We start from the raw sequence: 18,785 nt of genomic DNA, 5'->3' as shown, positions 1-18,785 counted from the left end.
GCATTATGCAGAGGACTGAAAGAGAGTACTGACTGATGTGAAGGATGTGTTTAAGGACATCTGATTCATCTGGGTCTGCCTTGTTCTCTCACACACATGCTGACAGAGGTGACCCCTCTGTGGGGGGCACAGCTGTTCATCTGGCCTCCCTCCTCTTGTCTAGAATGTGTACACATGCTCAGACACACTGTTTCCACATCTCTGCCAGCTTAAACCTGTCCAGCACAGACTTGACTGCACTGAGCTTGATTCTGGAGCTCCACATGGAAGCGGAAAGGCTGTTGCATAACATTCTGAATCAGAGTCTCCAAATCACACTGGAATGCTCTTAAAAAAAGTTGCCACCATGCTTTGTGTGTGATTTACTTGTGATGTTAGCGTGTCTCTGATTGACTGTGTGTTGTGCTGTATTGTGTTTTCTGTAGGGATGGTAGAGGGATCTCGTCTGCCTGATCCACAGCTGCTTCCTGCCGGAGACACACACCTTCAGCATGTTGGTGGCACACTCACGCTCATCTGCAGGTACTGTGCCCATCTGCTGTCCCATCTCACACAAACATACACAGAATGTTCTCTGCATCTAAAATTATAGATTTTTAATTTTAATTAAATTTTTTTCTTTGAACACTACTCATCCAGAAAATATGTACATTGTATTGATATTATAGTATACCAGTAAGCATTCCAATATTCAGACAGAATAAATTAAACTCAATTCAAAATAATATAAAACTAAAAAAAATTTCAGTTAGCCTTTTGAAAACCAGCTTACCAGCTTACACCAATGTTAATTCCCATGCTGGTCCAAGCTTTTTACAGGGACTAGTACTGGTTTATTGCTGATCTGACTAGTGGGTCATATGTTTTGTCCATAGGTGATGTACCTGTATACATCTGCAGTTTCCAGATTAAATGAACACCCCCCCACCCCCTTTCACTCAAATTATGTTTACAAGGGCAGCTTATCCATTAATAAAGATGCATGGTTCCTTTTGATGTAGTAAACTTGCTCGGTAGCTCACCTGGTAGTGGTACTCTACATTGTTGTACTTGCGATGTGGAGCACACGGGTACAAGTCCCATGTAACATGAGTCAAGACGCTCCACAAAAGAGCTCAAAACCTCCTAGAAGAAAGCTAAAATGACATGGTTCTTTCAGCAAATACTTTTTTATCGCACATATGTAGGTTAAGGATAGGGTTTAATATGTTAATTTCAATTCAGGGTATGTTAAATTCATTTTCATGCTATGTAGGGCTAGTCACTGGACATTACACTTTTGCTAATAGAGAAAGAATTTTTCATTGGAGAAAAACATATTACTTATAGCGCCTCTTGTGGATGTGTAACTTGAAATGTGCAGTGAATCTAATTAACTATCTAAATTAACCATCATGGTCTTTTTGGTGAAACTAATCAGGTAAGTTTTGCTGTTTAGTTTAGTTAAGAAACCTGGTCAACACCAAAATCTCATACTGAAGCCCAGTATCCAAATCTCAACATGCTGTTCACCCAAAAAGACAATTTTATGTTCTTCTGTGGAACATAAAATAATATTTTGAAGAACAGTGGTAACCAAACAACACTGGAAACCTTTGACATATATATATATATATATATATATATATATATATATATATATATATATATATATATATATATATATATATATATATATATATATATATATATATATATATATATATATATATATATATATATATATATATATATATATGTTTATTTTCATTTTTGGGTGAACTATTCCTTTAATACTGTTAAAGAACTTGAGTGGCAGCTGGTATGTATCCAAACTAATCTCACACCATCACTCTTCAAATCTAAATTCGTTTGCTTTGCTTTAACATGGGATGAGAGGCTCTCAGAAAATCAGTATAGGCCAAAACAGCCATCCATCGTATCCAATTGTTGCAGAACGAAAAGTGGACCAGGGGTTCTGAAACATACACATCCTTTAGACTTTAACAGAGCATTTCATGCTATTGCAGTCATGCCTGGAATGCTGACCCTAAAGAAGCTTAACTAATGTAATGCTTCCCTACAAGGTCATGTGAGCAAAAAGCTGATACTGTCTTTGGCTCTAGACAGAGATTTAAGAGTGAAGTTGCATGACCCATCAGTCTAGAGGCAACAGTGGTATGTGAGATATGTCTGATTCTCCACTGGGATCCTTTTAATGTGCCCCACTGTAAACAAACACTGTTTGAAACTTGACATTTGGACACTTCATCCAATAAATACCTGTTCCCATGTGAAAGTTGGACACTAACTGAATGTTTAAAACTGAACTGAACCTAGTTGAATATCCTGGGAATATGTTTGAGGAATCTGACGTGCTCTCAAGAGTCATTTTCAGTCATTCAGTAAGAACTCTTGAAACCTTTTAGACAGATGTGATCAGGAACAGCAGAAGCATCAGTCGATGAAGGATACTTGGGTTCTTTGGTATAAACCCTCCTTATGCATAATTCTAAAGTTCAGGATGCCAGTAAAAAAAATCTGCAGTTGATGTAGTTGAATTACTGTTAGGATTATGTTTGTAATTTCACAGTAAACTGAAAGAGGCTGCAGGATGTGTTTGTATGCCATCCATTTGTGGTATAATTTTCCTGATTTTGTTTTTAAGTTTTGTAATATATGTTATGATGAATAGCTAAAATAGCAGCAGACACTCTACACAATGATTATTTGATTTAGCAATAATTAAGGACAATAATTGTACTTATTGTTGGTGATGTTTTGTTTATATGGTGTGACTTACAATAGAGGATCAACTTCGCTGGACTGGAGGCTGGCTAACAGAAATGTGTCATCGGTACGCATTGAGTCTTGTGAGGAGAGAATGCACAAGCACTGCAGCAAGCTGGTCATACACAACCTGAGGCACAGCGATACTGGCTTTTACACATGCAGTCACCAAAAGTCCAGCGATCATGAGGTGTCCACATATGTTTTTGTTAAAGGTAAGATTACGAATACTTACTATTATTTTATCATAGATCAAGAGATTGTAAAAAAAAAAAAAAAAAAAACGGTTTCATAAAATACAGCTTATCTTTGGATAAACAGACCAAAGAGCTATTTATTTGGCATAATTAACACATGTACTTCACTGTTTTTGGTTACAAATGGACCGATCCCTACTGGATGAACCAAGAAACTTGGCACTTTGCTTCCAATTATTTGCCAGCAGACAAATTTGAGGTCTTCTGTGTGAAACAAGACCTGGAAATACTCCAAGCCATTAGAAAAGCATTAGATTAAAAAAGAAATGAAGTAATGAGAACCCCCACATCATTATAAACCTCACCAAAACTACAACAAAGCCATAAACCTGTTAGCTAGGCAATGGAGCTAGTAACTATGCAGCTATGACTGCACTCACTTAGAAGGATTGAATCACAGAGGACTGGACCGTATCTGCAAGACAAAACCAAACTGTCTTAAGACTAGGAAATAGAAAATCAGTGACACAAAAAGAAAGGCTTTATATTATATCATGCTTAGAGTCTTCCTGTGCCTAACGACAACTGTTTAAGCTGTTAACATTTTAAGCAAGTGCGATAGTGAAGAGTTTTATGAATGTGCCACAAAAAGATACACTACTGTTCAAAAGTTTTTTTAAATTAATGCTGTTCTGTTCAGTGTTGGGGGTAACACATTACAAGTAACTTGAGTTACGTAATAAGATTACTTTTTCAAGTAACTAGTAAAGTAACTTTTTTCTCCTGCGTCCTATTCTTCCATTATCCAGAATGGCAGCACAGCAGAGCAGAGCTGCGCCCTCTACTGTTAATGCGTGAATTAGCATTTTTACCTCAGCCTGAGGCTTATTATTTAAATTTTGGTATGAAGAGGTCTTTACATTTGCACAAAAATAGAACTTTTTTGTTATTAAAAAGCCAACAAAAAACAAGTCCAGCCCAGGTGAGAAAAAGTAATGCAAAAGTAACGTAACACATTACTTTTCTTAAAAAGTAACTAAGTTACTTAATTCGTTTTTAAGGGAGTAACGCAATATTGTAATGCATTACTTTTCAAAGTAACTTTCCCCAACACTGGTTCTGGTGAACTTTCTGTTCATCAAATAATCCTGCAAAAAAAAGATTCATGGTTTCCACAAAAATATAAAGCTGCACAACTGATTTCAACATTAATAATAATAAGAAGAAGAAATGTAGATTTCTGATGGACACTGGTGACTGGAGTAATGGCCGCTGAAAATTCAGCTTTGCCATTACAGGAATAAATAAAATTTTGAAATATATTACAATTGTAAATAAGTTATTTCTTATTGTAAAATAATAATAATAATATATTTACTGTATTCTTTTGGTCAAATCAATTCAGCCTTGGTGAGCATAAGACTTCTTTCAAAAATAAAAAATAAATCATACTGACCCCAAATTTTTGAATGGTAGTGTAAGGATCTGATCTGCATTTTATCTATAGCAAAAGACAGAGATAACTTTAGCTGTAAAAATGACAACAAAGCTCACCAAGTCTCTGGCTCACCAGCTGTTTTGTTTAGCAGACCTCTTCCACTTCAGCCTGCTGCATATATAGCCAATTTAGTACCTGATAGTCCCATGGTTCATCTCACTATGTGATTCCACTGTTTATGTGAGATAAGTTTATTTTAAAAAAAAACATATTTTATTACATGAACACTGTCAACACACACAAGATCTTGTTTTTTTAATCACACAATCTCACAGCATAGCTGTACAGTAACATCCCCTCCTGCCAAGCTGTTTCTGTGTCTTCATCCAGCAGTCTGTTTGGCAGTTTGCTGTTTCAAAAGAAAACTTTTTGTTTTGACTTTATCTGGGATATTTCATTGCTCCTCTTGACATTGCCTGAAGAAGTCCAAGAATTAATTAATAAAAGAGTAAATGCTTTTTTTTAAAAAGGCATTGAAATTCATAAAGATCATGCATTGATGAATTATTGTATTTGTGATTGGTTAATTAGCTTTCTGTGAAACAAAGTGTTATTATTTTGTGCTTACTGTATTATTTCATGCTTATTTTTAAATCACAGATCACAATCATCCTTTTGTGGAGGCTTACAGTTCACCAAACCCACTTTTTGCGTATCGGAACGAACCCTTTTTTGTGGTCCCCTGCAGGACAACGTCCCCAAGCCAACATGTTATCCTTGATACTGTGAGTATTTTATGTTAGCGCCACTGTTTTTGAACCCACTGAATGTAAATATATTCACACATAATTTACGGCCAAATGTGGTGGAGGTGAATGTTTTACCTGGTTTTCCATGCCTCAAAAGCCTTGACGTGAAAAATAGAGGATGTTTTGTATGTTCTGACATTGAAGAATGCATTGGACCATGGGCGTCTTAGAATTTCTCACACCCATTTAAGCCCTGAGCATGCGTATATAGATAGAGACAGTGTGCCATAGACTCAGGGAAGCTCAAGGAGGCCTGAGGAGTCTCTCTGTCTGCTTCCTGTAAGAACAGGAAGGTAGTGTTAGACTGTTGTTTTTCGCTCAGAATAGAAACTCAGGCTATAAATAAAAAAAAATTACGCTTTAGGTCCATAAAGACCAGGTTGGAAAAAACTGTTCCAGCTAACCAAAAAAGACTAAAGAGCCAACTTTTGTCTTTTATTTAATTGTATTATTTATTTAATTTTATATAATTTTTTCTTTAGTTCTCTATGTTACATCTGATGGACCACCACCACATTTTATTTTATGTATACATGCAAGCAGCCTCTTGTTAAAGTTTGCGTAAACTTGAATATTCTTACTCTTCCAAGTCATGAAACCAGTAGATTCTGTCCTGCAAACTGCATTGGCTGCGAACTTAAACAGTAGGGTTTTTTTTTCATGTAGTGGGTCTATGGTTATTTCTCACAGTCCTATGGATAAACACTTCTAAGCCAGATGGCACAGATAGTTATGTGACCTTCCTGCCATTGGAAGATCTGTGGCATTCGTCCTTCCTGTTTCCTTCCTTCCCTTCTTTCCTAGCAGGTCATTTGGACCACGAACAAACAAAAGAAATTAAACGGGGTACACAGCTCAACTATGATCATTTTCTCACAGACAAACTTAGCCCTGTTTTGCTCATTACTGGATGGGCTACTAATCATGGGCCGTAAAAGCTTCACACAACTTGTTTCCTTCATTCACAGAAAGGACCTTCACTTATTTTTAAAGATAGCCTTTTAAATAAATCCTCCCTTCTTGCTCTCCAGATGAATCCCATGGCAGATCATATAAAAAGTGAGGTGAAGTGGGATCCAAAGATAGGTTTCAAGATCCCCTTGAGACCTTATGACAGCTACCAACTGATTACATGTGTGACCAGGGTGGATAACACAGAATTTTCATCACTCTACCTCCTCGTAAGGCAAAGTGAGTCATTTTAATTGCTAAAATGCATAACTCAAAGGTAGCTAAGGAGAAAATCCCAGTTACACAATTACCTTTTGAAAATCATTCATTGAAAATTACAAAAGCTTTTTTTCATGACATAACCTAGATTCATGTCCTGTTCTCTGTGCCTAGCGTTGGAGCTAAAAAACATTGGCATCGAACCAGAACGGCCAAAAGTACTGGTTGGTGACTCCCTGGTCCTCAACTGCTCTGCAGAGACCACTTACAATGGCAGAATTGAATTTGAGTGGCAGTTCCATAAGAATAGGGTGAGTTATTAGGAGCCCTGCTAAATATTTTTGAGTTTTACCTAAAGACGCGGTAATTGATTAATACTGTACACATTCGGATCAACTACCTGATTTGAATTGGCGTTATGTTAAATTTTGGCCTGAAATCCTCTGAACTTCCCGTCTGTGTTTTTAGATCAATCGCACTCACCAAGTGAAAAAGACAAGGGACCCACCTGGCAAAATCATCGTAATGACTAAAGCATTATTCGTGCCTAATGTGACAATGGAGGACAAGGGCACCTATGTGTGTATAGCATCAAATGAAGAGAAAAGGCTTCATGTTTCAACTAAAGTTACTGTATATGGTGAGGATGTGATGTTGTGCCACTATCTTAACACTCTCATGCTTTTGTTGAACAGTTTGAATTCATTTAATGGATTTTTTTCTCTGTTTGTCTCTACAGAACATCCATTCCTCAATGTGACCCACAATAAACGCAAATTCATCTCTGCTATAGAGGGTAGAAAGGTGCAGTTTGAGCCACGGGTCAATGCCCTGCCTGCACCTGACAGAGTGTTGTGGTAAATTCATGCTTTGCATTTTAAAACTAAGAGATGTGACTCAAAAGCCATAAGAAGAATGTAATGTGTCATAACCAACTAAATGCATCCTACTAGTAATGGATCAAGTGTACGATTATTGTATTGGTTAGTTGAGTTATTATTTCTGCTGCCGATTTGTATAGGTACAAAGATGGAGTTGCTATTTCAGAAAATTCTACATGTTATGAGACTGTGGGCTACAACCTTACCATAAAACAAGTGAGGCAGAAGGATGCTGGGATCTTCACTATCGCACTGTCAAACCAGGAAAAGGGTCTCTACAGAAACCTCAGCTACAAGCTGGAAGTCAGAGGTAATGCACATCTGATGGTTTTCTCTACTTCAAACAATATTGAACCAAAGAGGGGTGAGATACATAAACATAAAAATCCCTGATAAAAATATCCAACAGACACATGTCTGTACTGTTTATGAATGTTTATGACATTCTTCTTTCAGACGATAAAGACCGTCTGAAGCGAATCAATGGGTTTAGTAAGGAAAATATCCATATATAACATGTTATAAAATAAAACATCTAGCTTCCGGCAGACCGCCTTTTTATATAAAAAAAAAACATAACTGGCACAATGATAAGCATTTTGAACTGCGAAAGATGCTACATTTTCTTTGTAAGTTGTATACGGAAGGCAGTCCGCCAGAAGCTAGATATTTTACTTAATAACGTGTTAAATATGGATATTTTTCTTACAAAAACCCATCTATTTGCTTCAGAAGGCCTTTATTAACCCCCTGGAGCCGTGTGGATTACTTTTATAATGGATGGATGCACTTTTTTGGTCTTCAAATTTTGGGTTTGAAGCCATTATAAAGCTTTTTTAATATAACTCCGATTGTATGAATATACATATACATAGAATGACATATACACCTAGGATGGCTTGAGGGTGAGTAAATTATGGGATCATTTTTGGGCAGTATCACTTTAATGAGATTATTGAAATTTTAGCTGTCAACTATTCATTTGTGGTTTTGTTTTGTTTTTATATTATTTATACTTTGGCATATAGATTTAAATGTCTACATTGTTTGAAGGAAATCTCATTATTTTATTAACTTAGGAATCAAAATAGAAGTTAAAGAATCAAATGGCTTTTACATGTGAGTGAAGCCAAACAGATTCAGCAAATTGTTGATTGCATTGGGCATTGTTTAAAAAAAAAGTATGTGCTCTTCTCTTCCAAGAGCTCTGGAATGTGCTGTCAGAGCTGAGATTATAGTAATGTGCTGCCCAGATTTACCCTGAAATTTTGGAAACCTTCCATCCCTCAATGTACACAAGTATAATAACCTATTCTGGCCTAATATAAAATATTTATTTTAATGCTTCTCTGCCCTCGACCTGAACTGAAGTAAATTACATCATCACAGACCCAAAAGCAAAACCAAGGTCAAAAGCAACGGAAACAGAATTGAGACATTTCTGGTTGCAATTAAGAAACTATTTTAGTCATCATTCATCAAATGCTGAAATCCGCCTGACGCTAAATCTTCAAACATGCTGTTTTTCTCCTTCATGAACACAGATGCACTTCAGTGAGGTCTATAAAGGCAATATAAGCTTCTCTTATTGAAGTTTACTTGAACTTGAATATTCTTACTCTTCCATATTGGAGTTATGAGGTGAAAGTTTTTTAACATTAGCCAGTGATCTGCAAATGATCTGTATTCTTTTCTGGGACTGACCATTTAAATGACTAATGTTCTGTGTCCATATGCACACAGTCAAGCCAAAGATCTATGAGGAGGACGTTGCTCTAGCGGGCCCCCAAACTTACATATATGGCCAGGAGCACAAGCTCACCTGCACTGCATTTGGGATTCCCATGCCAAACATTACCTGGTTTTGGCAGCCGTGTGACCCCAGCCTTGGTCTTACAGAGTAAGTCAATAATACACAAAAATGCACATATTCAGATATGCTTTGAATCAACAGGTCTTCTGATTAGTAATTCCACATTCAGGTCCCATTCATAATGTCAAAGGAGAAATATAGGCTATATTTCTTGTTATTTCCACAAATTGCTCCATAAACAGTTGTCACCCTCCTGCAGAGCAGATCTCTTCTCTTGCTGAGATGTTAGCATCAACGATGAATGTTGGCCTTTACCCACAGCTTTCATTATTCAAATGAACTGCATCCGTTTCCTTGACATTGGTCCAAAATAAAGTATGCTTATTGATGAAAAATAGCCCCAGAGCTACATTTTGCAGTCACTGCTCTGTAAATGTGAGGACAATTTATTGGTCTCATTCCCCAAGCTTACATTGTGTTGAAAGCAAGAGTATCCCAGTGTAAATGCCAGCCTTTTAGTGAACCTTTATGAATGCTACGGATGTCTCCTGAAGTTGGTGTGTCATAAGAGTTTCTAGTAATTGAATGTAATTATTTGTCAAAGTGCTGCCAAATTTGTTACAAAATACTTCAGGCTTTGTACCACAGTGCCAAAATACCATTTTGGCTATTTTAAATATAATCAGTGATGGCAGAACACAACAGCTCATAATATAGATAGTGAGTAGACTTGATTTTCAAAAGCTAATGAGCGAGGTACATTGGAGGGTAATTGAAATGCCCTAGTTGGAAGAAATGACAAACCCATTCCTCTTTTATTTTAACAGTAAAATGTATAATTTTTTTTGAGCAGTGACCAAAAGAAAAATGTGGCCATGTTCACCCTGCAAGATTTGGGAGTTGTGGGAAAGAATCCCTATATGATCACAACTTAGTTGCGATGTGCACATGGGCATTAAGTGTCCATAAATCAGTGTTTTGCTGGAAGGGTCCATCGTTTGAATTCTCATTACTGCGCTCATGAAGGTGAGAAGTTATCAGTTGTTCCTTGTTGACCGTGGTGGTCTGGGATCAGCCTTATCTCAGCCGTCCAGAAAGTGGGGGTGTTTCCTTTGAACGGTGACGCATGACTCAGCCCTTCCTGTCACGCTGCGGTTTCCTCTCCGACCTCGACTCTCATTAATCCGATTGTTCCTCCACTCAGATTGATGCAAAACAGGTCTTTGGTCTCCTGTGGCTTAAAGACATAAAACACATGACTTGATACATGGTCCTCAAATACAGATAAAAGAAACACACATTCATCAGGGTCCATGAAAACCGGTCAATGGCAAAAGATAAACGTATCTGAAAGAAATTGGCTAAAGAGTTCATTTGCCCAACAGATGCATATTATTTTTTAAAGGAAGACCCGTTTTCTGTTTCTCACTAAAAGTAGAGGGTCTTCACTGAAATCCCATGTCCGTAAGCCTTGGTATTTCCTTGTGTACATCCTGCTTTGATGTCACAAGGCAAAAGCTTCCTCTGCAAACTCCAGAGCAGTTTCTGACATTAACGTATCAGAAATATTTCATAATATAATTACTGGTTCACAAATATGATTTCACTAAGTGTTTGTTGTTGTTGTTTTTTGTCTGATAGGTGCAAACTTTACACTGATCCTCTTCCTGTTGACGATGCCACTGAATCACACAACCATTATCCTCATAATCTGAATAAGGACATCAACACCAAGGTTGAAATAATAAAAAGTAAAAACAGGGTGGGTATTATGTGCAATTTTGTAATTTATTTTTAAAAGGTTTTTGCCTTTACAAATGCATTCGGTATTTCCCCTCATTAATTAAGCTTTAAATATAAAGAAATGAATCATATTTTTGAAAAATATGTTAAAATTATGTTTATATTTCATGAGATTCAGTATCCTAATAAGAAAAGGTGTTTAATTTTACATGGAGAGGTCGTGTCATATCTGCTGTCATGTTGAGATGACATGACCAGACAAAATGTTACTTATTTTATCTTGGTAAACAACTTCTGTTATTGCTCTCAGAATGGCGCACAGTGGAATCAGTAACCAGAAACTACTCATATCAGTCATACTGTCCAAATGTCTGCCATATTGCCAAAATAAAAAATACTGAGTCTGCCTTTAAAAAATGTAAAAACTTTTGTTAGTTAAAAATGTGCAATCTGATAGTAGATCGAATAGTTCACTGGAAATATATTAATTTAAAGGCCTGCAAGTCAAGGATTTATATAATGCTAATCCAGATTAATGACTCTATCGGCTTCATTTTGGGCCAAAATAAAAGACCTCAAAATACTGCAGTTTATATGCTCTTGCAAAAATGCTGATTTAAAAGTGAAAGGAGAGAATCAAAATCTGATGTACTGCATACATCTGTCTTCCATTTAGACCTCATAAAGTCTATTGAACATTCACATCACCAAATTGCCCTTTTAGAAATCATTTTGAGAAAATAGCTCCCAATATAATAAAAACCACAAATAAAAGCGACAATCTGCATTGTTTCCAGACAGTTTCAATCTGCATCAGTAGTCTATTTGACTGAAGTGCTAATAGATTTGTGAGGAATGACATTCAATGTGTGTGAATGACCATGTGTGTGTTCTCCCCTAATAGAACTAATAGCTGAGGCTCATTTAGCTCTGCTGTAAATTATGTCACGCTTCAGTCACCTTCAGTGGAGAACAGAGGCCAGTAAACAGGGCAGCTGCTGCTTTGAGTGGTGCCTCAGGACTAAGTTTATACTGATATATCAGTCCATCTTACTGAGCGCACTGATGCCAGTAAAGTCCTCATAAACAGAACTTTCTCCCAGGACTAGTCATGCATTGAATGTTGATTGTTTCAAGCCTGTTTTCTAGTGCATAAGATGACTTTAAATGCTATATATATGTACAGGGCAGCGATTGTGGTCCCTCGAATGTGTTGACGTCACATAAAAATGTGTGGGAAAAACCACAGAGAGCTAAGGAACACAATACAGTTCACCAAGGCCCTGTTTTAATTTGACTGGATGACCTCAGGGATTCATCCAGACTGCTAGAGTATCACTAGTTGTTTGCTTAGTCAGAGCTTGTCACTTGTCAGAGCTCTGTCACTTTGTCATTCTTTGCTTGTGCTGCCAAATGTTACAGTGAACACTGCAGACATTATGAAAAGCACTCCAGGAGGCCTTATTACCAAACCCACTCACCCAAAACTTAATGAAGCGCAGGTTTTTTTATTTGTAGCATTCCTCTACACTTCAGTGTGACTATACAGTGAGGTCAAGCAATAAGTCTCAATGCAAACCATCAGCTATAAGCTATGAAGGATTTCTAGTTACTACCAAAATGTAGAAATCTATATTTCTTTACAGCAAGATTTTTGTGACTCAGTAAATTCTCACAGTAGGAATGTCATTTAAAACCAATCATGCCTGCCCTCCCTTGTGCAAGGAGTTTGGTTCTCACTATGGAATAGGTGTACATTTTTAAGTTTGCTGCATTTGCAGGCTCTTGTGACAAATAGATGATGCTTTGCAGGGGTGAAGCACAGCTTTCAGTGATAACAAGGCCCCGTTTAAAAGGGTGGGATTTGTTTAGGGTGAATTCCTTTCTGTCACCTCATATAAATTTCCCTGCTCTCAGTGCTCTGTGAATAACAGGCTGGTAAGAGTCCATTTCAGATGGTGCCTTGTAACCATAAAATGAGAACGGTCCGTCACAGCAGTTAAAAGACAAAGTAGGAAGGTCACTCTGAATTTCTGACTAGATCATCAGATTTATCCAGGTCATCAGTTTATCCATAACATTGTGTGAATAATGTTCTTCCTGTAATGATTTTAATTAACATAGAATAGTGTGTTTGCATTGGAAAGTATGCATGCAGATCAGTTTAAGTACATCAGAGTGCTATTTCATTGCCAAGGTAAACTGGATTAGTAATGGAAATAGAGTGGAAACATGCCCAGTTTCTCAGGTATATTTTAGTGCAATGTGCCAATAAAAATCAGCTGCATGTAAGACTAAACAACGGCATGCCATTGCACTACAACAAGTCCACAGATTTACATTAACCAAGCTCCACACCTCATTTCTGTCTGTCCAGCAGCGTAATGTTGTGTACAAAAGAAATCCTAACCTTGTAAAAATGATGACTGTTCTATCTCTTTCTTTACAAATTATACAGAAAAAATAAATAAAATACCTGTTGTTCAGAGCCAAGGTGCTTCTTAAGTTTCAAATAAGTCTTATTAACAGTCTGTGAACCCCAGGAAGTAAACTGAAAAAATAGGTATGTTGCTCCAGAAATGCACCCTGAATGTTTCATACCTTTGATGTGACGGCCAGGAAAACAGATGCTGTTTGAAACTGAAAACAGAGCTCTGGAATCTAGTCTTTTGCCAAAAATCTGCATTATTATTATGTCTACATAGGCTATTAATGAGTTCCACTTGAATGATGACAAGATTAAGCCCGGCATTTTAAACGTGTATCAGGAAATGAACACAGGCACACCTTCTGTGCTGTACTCTCAGCTCTGCATTTGGCCTCAAAACGCCAGATGTAGTCTACTCAATGTGTGAGGCTGAGGAGTGTCAAAAGGTCCAGTTGTAAATGAGCCCTATGACCCACCTGCTTTTAGGAAATAAATATCTCAGTTTAACGTTATAGGTTGTCAGTAGTGAGTTACATGATATTGTGTTATTCCTGTTAAAAGAATATTTTGTTTCAATATTTATGATCTTTGTCCACTCCCATAGACTATAAGCACCCTGCTGGTGAAAACAGCTAATGTGTCAGGGATCTACTTGTGTACAGCAAGGAATGCACTTGGGAACCGGACCATGAGAATCCCTTTCTATGTGGATGGTAAGTCGGCCATTTTGCATTTAGTGAAATTAGAAATTCTACTTCGAAATTTCTGAGAATACCCAGGTTTAGATTTTTTTTTTTTTCATATAGAAAGACATTTTTTATTTCTTTCTTGACACATTTTTAAGTTCTAAAACAAACTTTTTGGTTGTCCTCACAATAATCAATCTCATTCATTTTCATAGCACATTTTGTATTTTTAAATTATCTAATAATATTTCCCAAATGCCATCTTTATTCTTTATTTGCTCATAGTCTATTAATACTGTGTTTTATTCAATGTTGAATTCTGGCTGACTTGTTACTGCATTCTGGGCTGTTAACATGTGTTATACTTATGAAAGAGCAGTATTGAAGCGATTTTGCAGTGAAAAAAAAGCTCCTCTAGGCAAAAACATGCATCTCCGCTCCCTGTTCTGCTTCCGCTCCTCTCACATACTCTGGAATGGACTATGGTACTGGAATGCCAATCTCTGTTTTATAATGAATCAGTTTTATATGTTGCTGACCAGGGTCAAATGTTTCTGAAGTGAGAAACCCATTTACTAAGTTACGTACTGAAGAGTGTGTCGGCTGTCAGACTATTCAGAGCTGCCTAGATTAGAATGATGAGAAAAAAATTATCTGGAATGAACAGCAGCCGAGATTGGGGAAGCGTGAAAAATCAGAACTGTACAATAAAAATGGAGACAGAAGATAAAATGGAGGATGTCAAGTGGCACGTCTCCAGAAAAGAACAAAAAACCCCAGAGAATATGCTGTGCTATGCAAGAGGTGAACATGACTTTGTGCGCAGGAATGCTGGTCAGAGGGATGAAATGGTAATAACAGCTGTCTCCTCTGGTGGGACGTATATTGCTGTGAATAAACAAGCGTTTCACCAGCTTCCTGGAGGCCGGCCTTAGCCTGGTTCTTATTGTAATGCTTCAGGTCAGCCATCTCTGTCGCCATTCGCCAACAACGTGCTTCCAATTAGGAGTGATGAAACAGGAAATAACTGCAAATTTGACATTCCTGGCATGGCACTGTGCAGTTTTGTGTTTGTAGTGTGGGCCAGAGTACAACGATGTCTTTCAACAGTGCATCTAAAGCGTAGTTTCAGGTCCCTTATGAGGCATATGTTTTATGAGTTTTTTATAGATTATGCATAAAAACATGCATCGTGACAATCTTTAAGCGAGTCATTCTTTTTTTCTTTTATCTTCACTAGATCACCCACAGCCATTTGAGATTGAGCCCTCGACAGCTGTTGCAGGAGATGACATTACATTGACCTGCAGAGGCACAAGATATCTCTACGATAGGTTAAACTGGTATGATCCACTGGGCCACATGGTGCCCAAAGGCGAAACCACTCTTCAGATCGAGCCCTACACCATATCTTTGTCCATCAAGCTGCCCAACGTCTCCAGAAACCACACACTGGGTTATGAATGCCAGGCTTTAAACATGAACTCCAACACACTGGTCAATACAACATCTGTTTTAACTATCGATGGTGAGTTTCATCTGCTAAGCACCAAGAGATCTTTATGTCTTTGTGTAAGAACCAGCCTACATCTTATTATGTAATATATAAGATTCAGCTTCTGTTACTGATCAGTAAGAATCAAATGGCACTGATGCGTAAATCTCAGGAAGAAGCATCTGGGTTGCATTTCACTGCAAAATAAAAATAATACAATAGGAAAGTATTATTACTAGTACTACTACTACTACTACTATTGTTGTTGTTGTCAAAATACTTAATTAGTGTAAATGCAATGCAATACAATCCATTTTTTTATATATATAAATACATAAACAATCAAATACAAATTGATAATAAAACAATTAAGAAATAAACATTATTATTGGGAATTATTGTTGAAATGGTTTTCATGACAATGAAACACATTTTACCCCACAATTACTATAATTTGAAAACATCTCATTCTCATTACTACAATAATGAAAATCATCCTGTCCAGCCACAATTTTTTTAATTAATTAGCGTAAATTAAATTAATCACAAACAAATACTTTAATGTACTGATGTACTTCACAAAAGTGCTTCAGAATTTAAATATTAAATTTGTCCTTTAGGTTTTGCACATATATTACATTAATATATAATTTTTGTATGTATTCCAGTATTGAGAATGGGAGTTTTTTGCTTTAAAGTAGACTGCTGATAAAAGTGTAATGAGAATAATGAGGTGAAATATCTTGGACGTTTTCATGCAATTCACTCTAATGCATGAATTGCTTACATTGATATCTACAATCAAAAAATGATATAGAAGTGTGATGTGTACTGTGTCTGACACAGAGAGGAAAAGGCCCAGGCTGATGCAGAATCTGACCAATCAGGATGTGAACAGCAGCAGCACCCTGACACTGGCCTGTTTGGCTTATGGTGTGCCGACACCCTATATCACATGGTACAAAGACGAGACTCCTGTCACAGAAGGACCAGGTGAGAATGCACTAAAAGAAGTTGTGTGCATTGATAAGCGATCCTCCTATCAGACCTGGAACTGTTCTGTATTTTATGGTGTATGTTTTTAATTCATCTTTCTATATGATGCTTTCAGGAATCACTCTAAAAGTTGACGGCACTCTGATCATTGAGCGGGTGAAGAAGGATGATGAGGGCATTTATGAATGTCGTGCCAGCAATGCTGGAGGGGAAGCAAAAACCAGTGCGGTCATTACTGTAGTGGGTGAGTTCTTAGATGATGACCAACTCTTTGTCTGCCTTTAATTCTTTTCTTCATCATTCATATTATATGGGTGTAAATTGTGCAGTTGACTGTAAATGGGGCACAGTAACCATAAAGATTGTCCTATTTTAGCCAGGACTTTCACTTCCAGTCAGACATTGTAAAGATTAATCTCAAAAGCACCGATAAGTTTCTCAAAGTTTCCATAGTAATGTAAACAGGACAAATAGCCTTTTTTGGCCGAACTTTGAATAACTATCAAATGAGAACGACACACTAAGGCTGCCAGGAATGCCATGCAAATTCCAGATTTTGATGGGGGTCTGGGAGTTAAAGTCAGGGTCCTCTCACTAGGGAGTTGACCTCTACATAGTCTTTGAGGACATGTATTAATGATCGAAGAGACATCTCTTTGAAGAAGTAGAGGGTTTTAAGGAAAGTGTAATGATAAAATAAGAAGATCCTTTCCAAAACAATTCTTGTCCCTCTTTCAATAGTGAAATTCTGTTACAATCTATATCCTCTTACAAGAAAAGAACATGGGCTTGACATGATCCAACAAACCCAAGCCAAACACATTCATTCAAGGAGAGCAGAGTGTGCTTTGAATTCTTTCTCCTTTCTCTTTTGGAAATCAACCTTTTGAACAGTTTTGGAACCACTCAGTGAGCACATGATAAATGAGAATGACTGAACCAGACCCTATCCAGTGAAACACTTTATACACTACATGTGAAAGCACACTGCATTGTTTGTGCACAATTTGTCAGAAAAAATGAGAAATGGAAATGACTCAAATTCAGGGGAAATGCAAAAAGCAGCACTGCATGACAAATCCAGTTTATATTTTGTGAAATGTGGTTTTGTATTTGGTATACTTGGTATGTGATTATGTAGAAATATCATTAAAAACATGATTATATGTACAAATACCATTGGTTATATTTATTAGACAAAGATTTGTGATGAATGTGGTACAGATGGTTCTCTCATTGAAAACATGCCGTTTCTGCACACAGGAGAAGATGGTAAGCCAAATATTGAAGTGATCATCTTGGTGTCTACTGGAGCAGCAGCAACATTCCTGTGGATAATGCTCATTCTCTTTATCCGTAAATTAAGAAAAGTAAGGACTTTAGGTTACACTTTTTATGTAAGCTGTCCTTGTTACTGAGTACTGAGTATTATTCTACATGCACTTACTATAGGGTTAGTATTTGGAAAAGGGTTTGGTTAAGGGTTAGTTGCATGTAATTATGCATATTTTTACCATTTTTACTATAGTAAGTACATGTAACGTGTAATAAGGACACTGTAAATATTGCAATATTGTGAAATAGTGTCACAATTAAAATAACTGTTTTCTATTTGAATATATTTTAAAATGTAATTTATTCCTGTGATGGCAATTTACTCTAGTTTTCAGTGTCACATGATCATTCATGCTGATTCGGTGCTCAAGAAACATTATTATTAGCTGTGTTGCTTAATATTTTGTGGAAACCACAATACATTTTTTCAGGATTCTTTGGTGAATAGAAAGTTCAAAAGAACTTTTATTGAAAATCAAAGACTTTAGAACCATTATAAGTGTCTAAGCTGTCAATTTTATGTATCATTGCTAAATAAAAGTATTATTTTGTTAAAAGTATAAATCTTAGTGACTCCAAAGTTTGAACGGTATGTTTACTCTGAGAATGTATTAATGTGCTTCAGTCCACACTAATGCTTATGTACAGTTACCTACAGTCTTGATTTGCTCAACTGATTTATTTATGTTACTCTATGACAAACACATACTCATGGTCTTCTCTCAAAACTCTTAATGATCTAATGTGTGTGAAATGATCTAATCAGGGCCCAAACAGTCATGCAGCTACATAGCCAAAAAAAAAGTTAGAAATTCTGATTTATTCTGATTTAAGAAATATTTAATTATTTCACCAGCCAAGTTCAGCAGATTTAAAGACGGGGTACCTGTCCATCATCATGGACCCCGACCAGATGCCCCTTGATGAGCAGTGTGATCGTCTGCCCTATGACAGCAACAAATGGGAGTTCCCTAGAGACCGCCTCAGACTTGGTTTGTTAAAAGATCCATTTCATTCTCTTTTGT

The 18,785-nt window shown here is 36.8% G+C and overlaps 1 protein-coding gene across 1 annotated transcript in view; it reads left to right on the top strand.

Moving 5' to 3' along the window:
* kdrl (kinase insert domain receptor like) overlaps positions 1-18,785 on the top strand; it is a 44,477-nt gene that overhangs the window by 7,963 nt on the left and 17,729 nt on the right. Inside the window, exons 2-17 of the mRNA XM_079839798.1 lie at positions 426-522; positions 2,788-2,984; positions 5,065-5,189; positions 6,245-6,404; positions 6,558-6,694; positions 6,852-7,023; positions 7,123-7,240; positions 7,405-7,574; positions 9,008-9,164; positions 10,719-10,839; positions 13,853-13,961; positions 15,175-15,462; positions 16,276-16,422; positions 16,541-16,669; positions 17,689-17,795; positions 18,617-18,752. Coding sequence (XP_079695924.1) covers positions 426-522; positions 2,788-2,984; positions 5,065-5,189; positions 6,245-6,404; positions 6,558-6,694; positions 6,852-7,023; positions 7,123-7,240; positions 7,405-7,574; positions 9,008-9,164; positions 10,719-10,839; positions 13,853-13,961; positions 15,175-15,462; positions 16,276-16,422; positions 16,541-16,669; positions 17,689-17,795; positions 18,617-18,752 — 2,370 coding nt within the window. The remainder of the gene's footprint in view (positions 1-425; positions 523-2,787; positions 2,985-5,064; positions 5,190-6,244; positions 6,405-6,557; positions 6,695-6,851; positions 7,024-7,122; positions 7,241-7,404; positions 7,575-9,007; positions 9,165-10,718; positions 10,840-13,852; positions 13,962-15,174; positions 15,463-16,275; positions 16,423-16,540; positions 16,670-17,688; positions 17,796-18,616; positions 18,753-18,785) is intronic.

The sequence above is a fragment of the Gobio gobio genome (assembly GCF_949357685.1).
Source record: "Gobio gobio genome assembly, chromosome: 16".
NCBI classification, from domain to species: Eukaryota; Metazoa; Chordata; class Actinopteri; order Cypriniformes; family Gobionidae; genus Gobio; species Gobio gobio.
The sequence above is the reverse complement of the archived record's forward strand: the minus strand, read 5'-3'. Positions and strand labels throughout refer to the sequence as shown.